At 39.9% G+C, this 16062-nt stretch overlaps 2 protein-coding genes across 2 annotated transcripts in view; one reads left to right on the forward strand and one right to left on the reverse strand.

The window, feature by feature from the left end:
* The window catches only part of LOC146514653 (MAM domain-containing protein 2-like), a 31801-nt gene extending 26204 nt beyond the window's left edge, over positions 1–5597 (reverse strand). The window contains exon 1 of the mRNA XM_085166075.1: positions 5239–5597. Within this exon, the coding sequence (XP_085022201.1) occupies positions 5239–5266 (28 nt within the window). The 5' untranslated portion in view covers positions 5267–5597. The remainder of the gene's footprint in view (positions 1–5238) is intronic.
* A 2486-nt stretch (positions 5598–8083) lies between these two features.
* LOC146514654 (uncharacterized) overlaps positions 8084–16062 on the forward strand; it is a 31883-nt gene continuing 23904 nt past the window's right edge. The window contains exon 1 of the mRNA XM_085166074.1: positions 8084–8434. The gene's annotated coding sequence lies outside the window, so the exon portion shown is untranslated. The remainder of the gene's footprint in view (positions 8435–16062) is intronic.

Below are 16062 nucleotides of genomic sequence, written 5' to 3' on the forward strand. Positions count from 1 at the left end.
AAACTCAGCTGTGGTGGTGTACAGAGGCAAAACTACAAAAAAAGCTCTGTAAGTCAAATAATTATGGACCTAACTATGATAATGGTTACTTAGAAGAAATGCTCAATATGATGAAATACAGAGTACTGTGCAAAGGTCATGAGCCACCCCTCATTTTGCTTGGAAAATTGGAAACAGGTACAGAGATTTACTGAAAATTGTGCAAACATGCATGGTAATAATGGCAAAAACAGAGATTCAATTCTACAATTGTGCAATTCTAAAGAGCTTGAAAGTCAATATTTGGAATTTTTGAGGACATTTAAGCAGAATAAAACCGTTGCTGGTTTTTAGACTTATAACACAGTATTATAATTTTATATGTGTTTTATTTAAACAGCAAAATTATTTAATAATAGGAACATTTCTTTATATCACCGAGGTTAATGTAATATTTAATTGCAAAGTTGATCAATTTATGTGCATATTGAGAATTTAAACCTCCATCAGATGAACTGTATGAAAACCTGAGGCATGACCCTGCTATATTTCATACACAACTGAGATAACAGCTGATTTTATGGATTACTCTTAAGGATTATGCCCTTCATGGCCTTACCTAACCTTTTAGTATCACATGCAGCAGTGCGTACCTTAAGGGCAGAGGTCTTTTGTGTCTTGCTGCGAACTCTAAAGGGGCCTGGAGGCTCAGGAATGAGCTGCCTGAGTAAATCAGGTCAGCTTAGTCAGTGACTTGAAATGTGCTTTAATGGGAAATCCTTTCCCAAGGTTTCTTGAGTCTTAATTTCCTTTAAACCATTTTTTCTTTCCAAAACACTTTCTAGAGTATTGGCCTTTATGTGCTTTCCCCATTCGGCGTTTGCTTTATTTTGTGACTCCTTGTTGAAAAGCGCTACATAATTAGATTTTTATTGTTATATTACCACTTCCATCCTGCTGAAGGGCTCCACCTGCAGCCGGGCTCAAACAAGCACGGGCCCTGTGGCTTGTAGTTTAAACATGGATCATCTCCTGAACATAATGGAAACCGGAGCATGTAAAGTGAGGCCACTGGTTTTCTGCGTGATAAGAGATGACTCCCTAATGAAACATTGATGTGAGTTAATTCCACTAATGGGTTCAGCCTGTGCCGACTGCATGCCATCTAACTACAGAAGGAACATGTACAGTACAGCTGCATTGATGTATGCAGAGAGAGATGCAGAAATTATTAATGTTTTCTCTGTAAATAGAACAGCAGCAAGCTGAACACAGAACATGAACTATAGGCTACGTGACATTACCCCAGACCCACTGACCCGATTCTCCATGTTGGCCCTATTATGGAGCTTTTCAGTTCATAGCCGGTATTTCATAAAAAGTGTGCCGGTTGTTTGTGTGGGATCAAAGATGTGTGCCTGCTGAGATGCTAATAACAGATTTGATGCCATGGTTACTATACTCCACTCCATCGCCATCCTTCATCAAATATTGTTGTCAAGGTAACACGAGCAGTTGCAGAAAGGTGCATGTGACTTTTAAGTAACAATGCTCGATCAGTAATGAAGACACAGCCTCTTTATTATCATGGATCATTGGGAACAGGAGCTTAAGATAGCTTATTCCATCACCTCTTAAAAGTTACTAGATTTTATATCATACATGTCAGCCTACAACACGAAAGGTCTGCAGTTAACATCGTGTGAATTTTCCACAAAAAGCTGGAAAAAAAATAGCAAGTAAGCAGGCCCCGGGGAAGGGTGGCATCAGTAGGAACATCTGACATAAAGTCTTTGCCAAATCAAATCAGAATAATTCCACAGATTGAGGAAGATGGACCCCTAAACGGAGTAGCTGAAAAAAAGAATAAGAATAAGAAATCAATTTTGATTGCAATAACTGATTCTGTTAAAGCAGCTCATACCCATTAAGAGTCACAGCCTAGCGATCTGTTAGTCACATGGTGAAACATACCTGGCTTTCTTCTCCTATTTAACTCTAATGGGAACTATTACTTCCTAAACTAATGATGGGTTGTGGTCCAAGACTTGACACTAGCAGTGTAAACTGTGAACATATGTTGAAAGTGTTTATTGAGGCTGTGTATCGGGGGAGCTGAAGGATGATTTTCTTATACACTTGTATACAACTGGATGTCATTTGCAACCAGAAGAGTCGCCCCCTCCTGGCCATTAAAGAAAATGCAGGTTTGAAGCACTGGCACATCCAAAAGCTAGAGTCATGTTTTACACAATCTGGGAAAACCACACATGTATTAGACAAAGACAGACATGCTCATATATTAATCTTAAGTGTCGGAGACAAAAATGATTACAGCTATTGAGACTGGAAGCCATTAAGCACTTAAAGGGATGCAGTAAGAGTGGAAAGAACACTGGTTCCTGCAGCGATTACACATTTTCCTGGACACGTGTTCAACATACTCAGGGTATATTTCAAATATCTAGATTTACTTGCCCCTACAATGATAATCAGGAGTCAGTGAAACAGTCACACAAAGCTAATCTAGGGTTTCCCCTGCAAGTTCACATGAAAGGGGTGGCACTGGCTGTTTCTAACAAATCACAATGATTTATAAGTGTATGTCAGCAGACTTTACACAGGAAGATAAAATAATACTACCAGCAACTGTGACTGAAGCAACACACCAGTGAGTTAGAGGGAAAGCACTGTAGAGTGATGTAGTATGTGAAGTGTGCACTTTAAGTGCTTTAGTCAGTAAGTCTGGAAAAGAGCACCAAAATTAATGAGGTTAAGCCCTTTTGAAGTCAGCCTCTAGCAATGATGGCACTATTTCCTGGAGAACTGATTGGTCGGTTTATGTCATATCTGTTGATCTCAGATTTGGATCATAACCTACTCCAGAGCAGGCTAAGTTTGCAGCATTAGTTATCATGATAATTTATGTCAGTAAATAGTTAGCCACCTTTGTATACAGAAAATCTATAGTTAGGGCTGAAGTTACCTGGTTGAGGTGAACTTCTGTGTCGTAGCACAGGATACCGGTGGAGATTATATTTGTACTTAGAGTAGTTGATTTGATCTGATCGCCCGAGATCACAGACAGCATAAAGGATTCGCGTATCTACTGTGACACCACCCACTGGCCTCGAGCTGAGTGTTTTTTTTTCCATCTTGATGTTTTTTAGCAAAGTGTGGATGTAACTGGGAAAGTACATGATCATTGGCTGACAATTTGTGTTTGGCAAGCTGTTAGCTAATAACCAAAATCTGAATGTTCCCCCTTTCTGACGCTTAGAAAGACAATCATTTACAAGATTAACATCATGGGGGTTTTTTCAGTATGGCCTGAAGACAGTCACTGAGCCCATAAGTGTTTACCGAGGTCACAGAGTGAAGGAGCCAAGGGCCGTTTGCTCCCAAACTTCTGTACAACCGGATTTCCTTTTTACAACCAGAGGCGTCGCCCCCTGCTGGCCATTAAAAAGAATGTAGGCTCTATGCTCACTTCACTTTTTTAGGCTAAGAACTGTGTAAACAGAGCCTGTAAGTCTATAAGACTTTCTGTACACCTGAAATAAATAGTGGTCCATCTACTGCTCAATGATTGAGCCTTTTTCAGTTGAACAAACAAAATTTGTTGGCAGAGTTTATGCCTTTGATAAGGATGGGGTTTTTAGTTTTCTTTTTAAGCAGACGTTTTCAAGTCTAGTTTGTTTATACATCACAATCCAAACAGCAGAAACTAACCAAAGTTCTGTGCAAAACTTTGTGAACACAATGATAAGTCTCAGTTTGGATTATATGCTAGGTCAAAGTCAATTTAATCTTAATTGAAGGGGGAATCTGCCTCAAAGCTTAGTGGGAGCAACTCGGTGATCCTTCTTTGTCATTTTCACATGTTATGGTAGTAAAAGCACAGGTCTTACAAATAAATATAACAATGGCTTTTTTCTGTTTAAGTAGCCCTGATTGTGTGACAGGGATTTGGCATTCACAACACCTGGGTCGAGGTTGAATCATCTCTTTTGTGACTGAATGACGTAAGCTGGACCTATCTACGTGGCAGCAATGATAAGAGCTTGGAAAATGTGCTTCTGTGACTGTTTACAAAAACATGCGACTGACAAAGTTTGAAAATTATTCTTGCTTATTCCATTTTATGCTGTAGCAGTCAGCAATACATTAAACCTTCAAGAAAACTAAGGATGTAAAATCTGCACTTTGTCTATAAAAGTGAGGAAAAATGTCAGTGTTTAAAGGTTAGGGTTACACTTTGTCAGCGTTTATAAATATCAATAATTAATTTTACTTCAGACACATGTATTGCAAAAAAAGCAAGGAAGTAAATCATTCTCAAGATAAGGTGTTCAGAAAATATGCAACTGCAACTAAGGACTATTAGTATATAATATTAATACGCATATGAAGAAAACCTTTCACAAACCCCTTTTAAATAATTCATAAAGATTATCAACTACATGGAGGTGTGTCAGGGTATCTTGTGAAAAATATAATATATATATATCACTCGTACTAGAATACCCAATCAGAGCGTTTCAGGGGGCAAGAATACGGCAAATTTGAATATTTAATCAGGAATAAACGTAGCGTAGAAAACATTGTGCACTATTTACAGGCTAATAGAGCCCTGTACTGTGACACAGATGAAAGCTGGCACTTAAACAAGGCTTTGATTCTTTGTTTTCTACTCAATCTTAGCATTACTCACCCACACATACACATTCGTACAGTGCTTTTATCAATGCCTAAGCTTTTTATCTAACAGTCACACTCACATAGATGCATCACAGGCAGCTCAGAGTTCAGCATCTTGCCCAAGATGGAAAAGCCAGGGGTCGATCCACTGACCTTTCGACTGGCACGTGACCTGCTCAGCCACAGCTGGCCTGCATGGATTGAAGCAGTCGCAAGAGTAGACACACTTGGTCGGTGTTGAGGATGGCCCTGTTATTAAAGGTGGGGTCATCCTGTAATTTATTACAAACTACCTCTGCTGCTTTGGCAGCACTGAAAGCTCTCCTCGCTGCTGCTGTTGAATATCTGTTTGTCAAAGCGGTGAAACACTTATTCAGACTGTTTGCATTAAAAAAAATCATAAAGCTCTGTAAGTAAAAGCACAAATGTTTTAGCGTTAAATAAAGTAGCTGAAGTGAAAGCACTCAGCGTGAAGAAGTCTGTATGTATTACGCGACTGAATCATAACTATTGATTGGTTAATGTGTATTTACTTTTAATGCTGCATCGGTTACTTACATACTGCTGGGTAGTGATGTGTCGTCATGAACGAAACGGATCTTAGAGCTGACTCTTTGAAGTGAACGACGCAAGCCGTGGGTTTTTTTTCTTCTTCTTTCTCTCACCCTCTCTCTCGCACTTTTTTCTGCTTCACTCCGCACGTGAGCCTTGTGCTTGCGCTGATCAGAGAGGGGAGGGGCGCTAGTTACATTCACAGTAGCACAGGAACAGAGCAGGACAAAAAGAGAGAGAAAAAGAGCCAGGGACAACAAGAGACAACATCACATTAGAAAGATATAGTAATCATCCACAACTATTTTCAATTGCGGATGATAAAGGATTCAGAACGTTTATTCATGCAGTGAATCCTATGTATGCAATTCCAAGCAGGAAAACGCTCTCCCAAAAAATCATCCCAGGCCTATAAAGAGAATGTGCATCTTCTTTTTGTTTTGCATATTTTAATTTATATTTTATTGTGTTGTGGTTTGCAGTGTTTTGTGTAGTTTCACTTTAAATTTGTTTCAAAGGAAAAAACTGAAAATGTAAATAGTTAAAAGTTGAAATGTAAATAGTTGGTTTTTGTATTTTATAATTTGTTTATTACATTTTATGTGGAGTGAATAAATAAAGGTATATTCATGGTGGCCAGTAGAGACAAAGCACATACAAATTTCAAAGCACGTGAAACCTCCAAAACATGTACAGACTCCAAAACACAACGGAAGTGCTCAAAGATGCTAGGGGCAGTGTTGAGCTTTTGTTACCTAGTGGCTACACAAGCCAGGAAGTACCAACAACCGGATTTGGTAAATGAACATTTTTTTTAAATGATTTGAATATATATGAATGTTTGTGTATAAATACACAAACAATACACACATGCTTTCAATTGTGTAATTTAAGTGATCTAGGTAGCTCTGTTTTGGAAGTTCAGTTAACGCTAGAAATGTGTTTTGGAGTTTGTACGTGTTTTGTCTCTAGGGGCCACCAAAGTACAAAGCAGCATAACTTAGAAATGCTTAAATAAAGAACAGTAAATCTATGGGCCTATCTATCAGTACTGATGAGTACATGTACTAGTTACATGCACAGTGGCTCATAAATTCATAAATTTCCTTTGTTTTCCCTCTCTTTTATTGTTTTATCATTTCTTCCTGGTACATTTGCTAGTTTATTTTTCCTAATATTTTTCACTTTTTTAAAGGCTGCAGATATTTTTCTCAAAGTATTTTCTCTCTTTTTCTTATTGATTTCAAATGTATTTCTTTAAAATCTGTGAGGTTTTGTTTCTCAACACATAAATTTGTGTTTTTTGTGTGAATTTGCCAATTTGTCTTTAATATTTTTTTTAATTGTTGCCCTAGATTTGCCAGTATTTTATTTTGTTTTATTCTTTTCCTAAAGCTTTGTGAATACTTTTCTTTCTTTCTTTTCCTTCTCGATTTGCCATTTCTTTCTAAAAAATGCTGTTTTCTTGCTGGTAAATTTGCCAGTTTATTATTTTTTAAATAAAATTTCCATTATTTAACATGTGAATTTGCCAAGATTTTTTTCCTTAAATTTGCTATTTTTTCCCCCATTTTTTCTTATTAATTAGCAATTTCTTTCTAGAAAATTTGCTGTTCTTTTAGGCAAGTTTGCCAATTTATTTCTCAAAAAATGTATTGTTATGTATAGGGATGGGTACCGGTATCCGGTGCCATCATGGCACCGGTTCTGACATAAACGGTAGTAACCAGACCGAAAAGCAGCGCGCATTTCGGTGCTTTATTTCGGTGCTTTTTTTTCCTGAGCTGTGATACACTTTCTTCTTCCTTACATTTCTATTGGCGGTTGGCAAACAACTGAAAGGTGCATTACCGCCACCAACTGGTATGGAATGATACACTTTAGATTCTAGCCAATCATTTTACGTTTCGAGGATAGTAGGCGGGTCCAGGTACGTACGTTCTTTTAGAGCAGAGCTACAGATTAAAAATGCCCAAGGCAAAGCGGTCAAAAGTCTGGCTGTACTTCACAGCAAAAGATGCAAACTCAGCAGCCTGCAACAAGTGCTTTAAGCTGATACTGTCAAAGGAGGTCACACTTTAAATCCGATGAACCTAGCCCTGCCAGTGTAGCAGAAATGATGATGGCAGCAGCAGCCGTTCTTCTCTGCGTGAGTAGCTTAATGTTGTTCGTGTGTAATTTACGTTGAGTAAGCTAACCGCGTTATTAAATTAATGCATGTAACGTGAACTAGCAAACACCATCATAGCTACATGCGGATGTCTTCTTGTTTGATGGCAGATACTCCCTTCACCCTGGCCAAAAAGGCTAAAATGACCGAAGAAAAAGTGGAAAACAGCTAAACATGAGAGGTTTTTGGACAAAGTTTGTGTTTTTTTCCATTGTTTAAGCACTGCTTCCAGCCCAGAGTGATGCCATATATGCCCTATACCTGCAGAAAAGACTAACATTGTTATCTTTTTACAAAAAAACAGCTGAACATGAGAGGTTTTTGGACCAATTTTGTGTTTTCCATTCTTTAAGCACCGGTTTGGGCACCGTTTAAGCACCTGCACCGTTTCAAAAGTACCGGTTTGGCACCGGTATCGGATAAAACCTAAACGATACCCATCCCTAGTTATGTATTTTATTGTATTTTATTTTATTTCGTGTTTTAGTCTTCAAAATTCAGATGTTTTTCTATTTCTTTTTTGTTATTATTTTACTTTATTTTGGTTTATGCACCGTGGAAAATCTGAAAACGCTCTATTAAAAAGAAGTTGACCTTCAAATATATATATGTATACCTCTTTGTGTACCTGCGCAGGTTTCACAGGTGTTTTCTTTCTAACGGATGACACCGGAGAGATCAACAGAAGGATAACAGCGACCCCTCCGACAACCCGTGAGAGTGTGACGGTGCTGCAGAGCTGCAGGCTGCTGTCTGCTGATGGAGGAGGTGGGATGAGGCTGACTGAGCTCACGGCCGTAAAGAGCTGCTTGTGTCTGCACCACCGACATCAGCAGTGTTCATAAAGGCGCTTTGTGCATCGCTAATCCGCTCTGATGTCACGGTGCAGAAGGAGGGGCTGAGCTCTCTCTGTAATCCGAGCAAATTGTGTCTGGAGGGACAAACCGAGCCGATCCGGGCGAGAACGCGCAGACACAGGGGCGATGTACACTACGGCAGCCGAAGCCGGGCCTCTCCTCCACTGACATGCAGGTAAATGAGTAAATGACACCTCTGGTGTGATAGACGAGGAATCGTGGATTTCTGGTGGTTTTAGTGGGAATGTGAACGGGTCGTTTCCACTGATGGCGGATCTGACACCTGCGGAGGATGAATGTGGAGCGCGAGAGGGCAGAGAGGGAGGCTTTTAGACAGGTGACAGTTCGCTAAACGGTTTTATCTCCTCTCCACGAGCACGTCAGGAAATGTTTTAGAGATCGTGATGCAGTGAACGACTATAAAATATCCAAAAAAAAAAAAGAAAAACAAAACCCCACCAATGACCGTTTAGGAAATGGGAACTATACCATTTCAACGATTCGAAGAAGCGGGCTGTAAGACTGGCTGATCATTTATAATGATAGTAGCAATCACAAAAGCAAAGACGGCTTTTGGTATTTTAACGTCAAGGCCATGGGAGGGTATTTAAGAAACCGCCTTCAAAATAAAAGCTCATGGCAGCTTTATGTGTTAATCGTCTCCCAGAGGCTACATGTAATACAGTGCACGTAATGTCACGATTGATGCATCCCTGCATGGGCCATATGCTTGCTGTGTGTGTGTGTGTGTGTGTGGGAGAGGATGAATCATACTTGGATAGAGAAAGATGAGGATAGGTGTACATACGTTTTCATCTACCCATTGCTTTCTTTCTTTTTTAAATTTACTTAAAGCATAATGTGAGAAAAAAAAAATTAAAATTATGTATTAAAACCCTAAACTAGGGTAGGTTACTTCAGTTTACTGTTATGTAAGGCAGCTAATCATGACAAGAAGATGGAACTGGGTTATGTTGGGCATGTTTTCTTTGAAATATGCAAATCAAATTTGTTTTTGGTTAGCTGCCAATGAACTAATCATAACTGAACAAAAATAACTAAAGTTGCTTTAAGTGTTACTGCAGTATTGAGTGTGCAGGCTTAAAAACCAATACAAGAAAGCCTGTAATTCCTGTAGTGGCCACTTGAGGCCGAGTGAGTCATTCCCCATCAACTCCGATGTTAAAATGCTCAACTTTACACCATTAAAAGCATTTTTTTAAAGCCTGGTATGAAAACAGTTTTAGCTTCTATAAATGACGACTCTTCCAGGTGTATTCTGCAGTTAGGGGGTGGCCAGTTTGTTTGAAAGCTTCAATTTTGATTAATGACATTGTTTGTTAACCTTGTACGAATTAATAGATATGTATCTGTGCATTGCACCCTTACAGTTTGTGAATACTAGCTTCGCCTGATAACCTAACTACCTAGCTAGCTGATAACCAACAAAACACTTTCGTGTCTTTTTCTTGTCTTCCTTCCCTCGCTCCCAAAAAAATGGCAGATGGCACCTCCCTGAGCCTGCTTTTGCCAGAGGTTTCTTCCTGTTAAAAGGGAGTTTTTCCCTCCCAATGTGACTTTCCTACAGAGCCCCACAAGGGACACTGGAGAAACAAAAAATGAAGATGAACTTTTACGAGATCCTACAAAACTTTTGCGAGATCCCGAGTTACTTTTGCGAGATCTCGCAAAACCTTTTGCGTGATCTCGCAAAAGTAACTTAGGAGTGAGAACTTGGCCACATACTTCAAATGACCCGGCCTTCGCGGTCAGTGTTGGGAAGGTTACTTTTAAAATGTATTCCATTACAGATTACAGAATACATGCCCCAAAATGTATTCTGTAACGTATTCCGTTACGTTACTCAATGAGAGTAACATATTCTGAATACTTTGGATTACTTAATATATTATCATGCTGTTTACAACTACATGAATGTACTATTGCTGTGATTTATTACTGTTACTGAAGGTCCACGGCGCCAAACCATAGTAAAGGGACCTCTGGCTAATACGGTGGGTTCTGTGTCAGGCTCATAGCTGAAAACTAGCTTTACTTTGTTGTCTGGGTCAACTTTGCTAGCAGAGACAGAGAGAGGCGTTGAAAGACTGCTCCAACAGAACTTATTGTTTTTGGAGGAAAACACGAACACGGTGTACAGTCGAGTCTTAATAGCTTACTTACAACTGGGCTCGTCAGGCACTCTTCTTGGCTGCAGTGGTTATTATTATATTTACATGCTTCCAGCTCCCGTTTTTGCTCGATGACAGCTCGTACTTTTCCTTTTTCTCCCTCCCTCGCTCACAGACACATAACGTGTATGGCAGTCCATTCTCCCTGCAGCACGGACTACACTGCCTATGATGCTACATTCTTCAGAGCTATACCTGTAGCATTCTGCTTATTAGCTTAGCACAACAACAACAAAAAGGCCTCTCTCACCCAGGAAACACGCAGAGAGAGAGCGTCACCCTGTAACCATGGCAACCGTAACGCTGCCACCTGGAACAACAGAACGTAGCTGTCAAACAAAACCCAAACAGGCCTGACCCGCCACAATATGAAACAGGGAAGTACCGCCGTGTAATCCATTTATTTCAACAAAGTAACTGTATTCTAAATACCACCTTTTTAAACGGTAACTGTAACGGAATACAGTTACTCATATTTTGTATTTTAAATACGTAACGGCGGTACATGTATTCCGTTACTCCCCAACACTGTTCGCGGTCTACGTGGGTCAGGTCCTCAGAAGACTGAGAAGGCCGAAAGTGCAAGGCTGTGAAATGGGACATTCTAGCCTTCAGATTTGCGTCACCGCTGTCTTGGTGGAGTTTAATAAACTCAGCTGTCTGCTCCTTGCTATCTAAAATATAACAAGACATTGGAGTAAATTCTCGACCATCTCACACTTCTGTTTAATCAGTTTTCTGTTGGACGTTTATTCAGCTTTGTGAAAACTATAACTTTAATCTCAGCCAAGCCGATTTACTGAGGAACAAATAAAACACAGAAAAAATCCAAACAATAACATTTTTAAGTTATCTAAGTGACTTATATATCATGATCTGAGTAGCAAAAGATCGCAGGGGGTCTGAAAACAATGTGCTGGGAGTTCGTTGTTCTCGACAGCTCTAGTGAGCCTTGACCTCCTGGCTAGCTATCGAGCTGCTGGGTAACAGACGTCTCAGAAAACGTTGGAGCACTTTTGCAAATATTTGATGTCTTGATAAATCTAGCAGTTATTTGAAGTTTACACAGCTACATTCTCGCCTGACAATATGTTAAACGTTTATTTTGTGACACAGAAAGATTAATATTAAAACTACGTAGCTGACGCCATTGTTGGAAACTGGAATTGGCCGGGCCATGCTATGAATTCTGGGATAGGTTGGGCCACGAAGGATACACCCGACCCATCCTTCACATCCGGGGAAATGAAGGACGCATTTGTTGGCCACATTTGGAGCAGCCTTCAAATTGGGACAATCTTTGTTGCCTGGCTGTGACGTAATCGGCTTTCAAATGCGGCCTCCAAAGGATGCGGCCTAGGAATTGAGACATAGATCCCGAGTTACTTTTGCGAGATCTTGCAAAAGTAACTCGGGATCTCAAAAGATCATCTTCATTTTTTTTTTTCCTCCAATGTCCCTTGCAGGGTTTCCGTACCTCCCAAATACCTGCTAATATAATATAATATAATATAATATAATATAATATACTTAATTATTACTTATCTTTTCCATTTTGAGTGAATTTATTTTCACTGTGGGACCAATTAGCTGAGGTTAGCTTTACTTAGCTTAGCTGTTAAGATCCACATTGAAACGTGAGTATAGTAGAACAACACAGAGATATTTATTTTATGTGACGTTCTCCCTGATGCCGTTAAGCAGGTGTTGACGGTCCACCTCAAGTTTGTAAACGTGGCCTGGATTGTCCAAGTTTGTGCCAATAGTTGGATGTGTGAAATGTGATGCTAGTGTTTGTCACAGTTTCCTGATAGTTCATAGACTAAATGTTTAATCATGTAACATAATGACAGCAGCATTGATACTGAAATCAATTATTTGTTGGTTTAATTCTTCCTTTTAGCCCTGATGCATGCATAGAGTGTTAAATAGATTTAATCATTCAGGGCTTTGCTGGTATGTATAGTGTATGTGGCTGATTGTCAGTGAAAGGTCAGCGAGTTAATGGGTTAGTAAATCCCCCACCCGGCAGCTTTCACTTCAGCCTGACAGATGGAGGCGTGGCGCTCACCTCTCAGCTTTGCATGCCCGGCCTGACTAACAGCAGTGCTGCCAGGGCCATCTGTGACCCAAGTCACCCCTTTCTCCCTGGACTCACCCAGCCGCTGCTATCCAGTTGTAAACTGTGTGTGTGGGTGGGAGAGGATGAATCATACTTGGATAGAGAAAGATGAGGATAGGTGTACATACGTTTTCATCTACCCATTGCTTTCTTTTTTTTTAAATTTACTTAAAGCATAATGTGAGAAAAAAAAAAATTAAAATTATGTATTAAAACCCTAAACTAGGGTAGGTTACTTCAGTTTACTGTTATGAGTAAAGTTTACAGTTGTAAACTCCACTCAGAGCGGGACATTAGCCATGCTGGAGGTCCATCCTCAATCTTCCTGCTTCCCCTCCTGACAGTTGTGTTCTGTCCTCATGTTTCATCATCACCATTAACCTTTGCCCTCACCATCCAGCATATTCACATATTCGCTTTTGTGCCTTTAATTTACTTAACACCTTTACACAGGTGGTGGTGTTACGAGACAGCTGTAATCCTTGTACCACCTTTTCACAGTTTATTATGACTGCTGCAAAGCCACTGACATTCATCAAAAGAGATGCAAATGACATGAAGATGAGAGGGGAAAAAAATAAGGATGCTTCAGAGGTTTTCCTGCATGTGAAAAATGTTGGCACCCACCAAAGACCTTGGCCTTTCACCAAAGAAAAATCATCAGGAATATGATTAAAAAATATAAATATACATTTTTCTGTTTATTAAATAGATTAAAAAAAATAACAGGAATATCCACAGACTTTCATTAAGTATGGTCACATACTGCTTTAAGCATATGCAGACCAATCTTTGTTAAGTAAGTAGCTGAATGCTCCAGATTCTTGGTTTTCTAAAGCTGTATACAAATCAGTTTTTCCCTCAGTAGGTCTTTTGAAATTGCCTTAACAAAAAAATAAAAAATAGCAGTAAGCATTCTCAAGAGCTTCCTGTGTCTGTTTGTTAGGAATAAACGAAAAAAATTAAGTCAAAGATGTTTGTGGAACACTTAACTAGCGAGCTGTGGGAAAGCTTCCAGAAACACCATGCATAAATAGACTTCCTGGATCCAGATGAAGTTGCGATTCTTTCTTTGGCATCAAGATGATGTCTCCCAGTTTTTCTGTGAAGATGCATTGCAAAACGTCCCATTTTTCTAAATGTCACATTCATAAAGAATCCAACCAAAAAGTTCTGGATCGAGATCTAGATCCGGAAAGACTCCTCAAGTTAACGTCCTTAATTAGCTCCGCTAATTGGAGCTAATTAAGGACGTTAACTTGAGGAGTCCAAAACTTTTGCGTCCAAAACTTTTTGAGGCATCATGCTTACAAGTGAACAGAGAAAGCAGTCGTGTGGTGTCTGCAGCTGTCTGCATTTAGGTTTGCAACCCCACATTAACTATTTCCTCCATAAAGACGACCGCCCCTGTAGCCTTAATGACGTGTTTTGGCGCCCCAGTTTATCAGTCAAAGCACAATTTGACAGCCGTTAGAATTTCTGGGTTTTTCCGAGCATAGCCGTAGTAAGCTGTACAGGAAGAGATCACCCTCACTAACTTCTTATGTACACCCAGTTATTTTGTTCTAGAAGCAGGCCCAAAATATCACGGAAACCACTCAGTTCAGAAAAAGAGAAACAAGGATTACGCCTAGTAGGTGTCCAAGGTGGAGAAGATACACACACACACATAGCCAGTTCTGCAGAAGCGGGACTAATTTCCACAATATGAAAACCATCGAGGAAATGATGTGTAGCTGCAGATCATCTCTAGTACTGCAATAGCCCCTCCTGCTTGGCTCCTCGGTACAGCCGTGTCTCCCTTTTCTCAGATGTTATTTGCTCACATTTTTGAGTAAATATAGTAAAAAAAATAGTCATTTGGTTCAGATTACTGTCGTAATCTCCTATTTTAAGTTCTTCCTTGCATTGCTAAAGCCACGAGCCTTTATCCTGAGGTTTTTGTGCTTACGTTCAGAATAAATAAGAAAAAGGTTTTGAGGTGTTTATCTGCGTTCTTTAGCAATGAATGCAAAAATGGAAGTCTTGGTTCACATATGCACGGCCAGCATTGGAGGCCCTGAAAAAGTCCATAACCCCCGGAGGCCAAGTCAGTAAACAAGCGCACCGATGGACTCTCTGATTGACCATTAGCTGCAGAGCTGTAAGAAGAAGCTAAAAAAGTTGTAATGTAACTCTAATGTATTTATAGATTCTTGTAATAAGTGAGGGCAGATCAAATATGAACCTTTTAAGATGCATCTGCGCTGGTCTTTATAAACTACACTGCAGTGTTTTCTCCACTGTCCAGAACCAGTTTAATATTCTGAAACATACTGCGAGGTGACGTTCGGGTGTCCTCTCTCAGCTTATTGACCTCAGAAGCCTGCGATACAAGATAAATGAGTGATTCCCCGGTAGCCTCGTCACATTAAATACATATCAAAAAGGGGCTTCTCCTTCACAGAGGGCATTTATTATTTAGATCACTCCCTTTTCCATTCTTCTCTGTCAGATCTTATCACGTAGCAAGATAGAAGCCCCTCCTTGTCCTGCTGCCCTGCCTCCTCCTCTCCCTCTTCCTTCTCGTGTTTTCCACCCTGTGCCATCTGCCAGCTGCTGGCGGACGGACGGATGAACGGGGTGCAGATTAAATTGCTCTGCATCCCAGAGGATTTGGATTTTGTTTTGGTTTTTTTGCTATTAGCAGTATAGTCCCTGCTTAGTGTGATATGCAATGTTGCTGTTTTTTAAAGAGATGTTCATTAGTCAATGGCATATAAACCTTCAAAACAAAAGACCTGGAAAATGTAAAGTAGCAGTCTACAATAATTTTAACTTAATGCTTTTGTAGTAAATAAAGACCGGTAATTAAGATATTGATTTGTGATGAAGCGCGTCGGCAGCTGGCACAGATCACAGTGGGAAATCAATCTAGATTCACGGTGACTGGCCTCCAGTTACTAGCAGCCTTATGTATTTTGGTACAGACAAGGTGTACCCGTGTCTGAAAAAGAGGTGATTGTTATCCGTGCTTGGCGATCTCGGGAGACGTCATAGCGTTCATCTCAAGCTCATCAATCCTTCTGTAGCTCTTATTCCGGTTTAAACAATCAGACAAATGGGGTGAGTGGGACGTAGGTGTGTAAGTAATAAATAAATAGAGCTGCAGACTTATTTTCACACCTCTGCTACTGCACCATTGGATAAGGCAAAGTATAGCTTTCAAAACGAGGTGGACATGACTGAGGACACGGGTCCATCCGACACAGAATGAGCCCCAGGCGGCAGAGACCTGCAGTGCAAACTAGGGGTGATCACCAAAGCCACCATTATTTTATTTTAGATGTTAGGCAAACATGTTAATGGCATCTGTGAGTCCTTATATCAACACAATGATTATTATTCTCTCACTTATCCGTTAGCAAAAGTAGTTAAAAAAATTTATTTTAATATAGTTTTTACCCCGTTTGTCTCAGGCTTCAAAGCCTTCATGTTTTACCCTTACCC

The sequence above is a fragment of the Neolamprologus multifasciatus genome, chromosome 7 (assembly GCF_963576455.1).
Source record: "Neolamprologus multifasciatus chromosome 7, fNeoMul1.2, whole genome shotgun sequence".
In the NCBI taxonomy this organism is placed as follows: Eukaryota; Metazoa; Chordata; class Actinopteri; order Cichliformes; family Cichlidae; genus Neolamprologus; species Neolamprologus multifasciatus.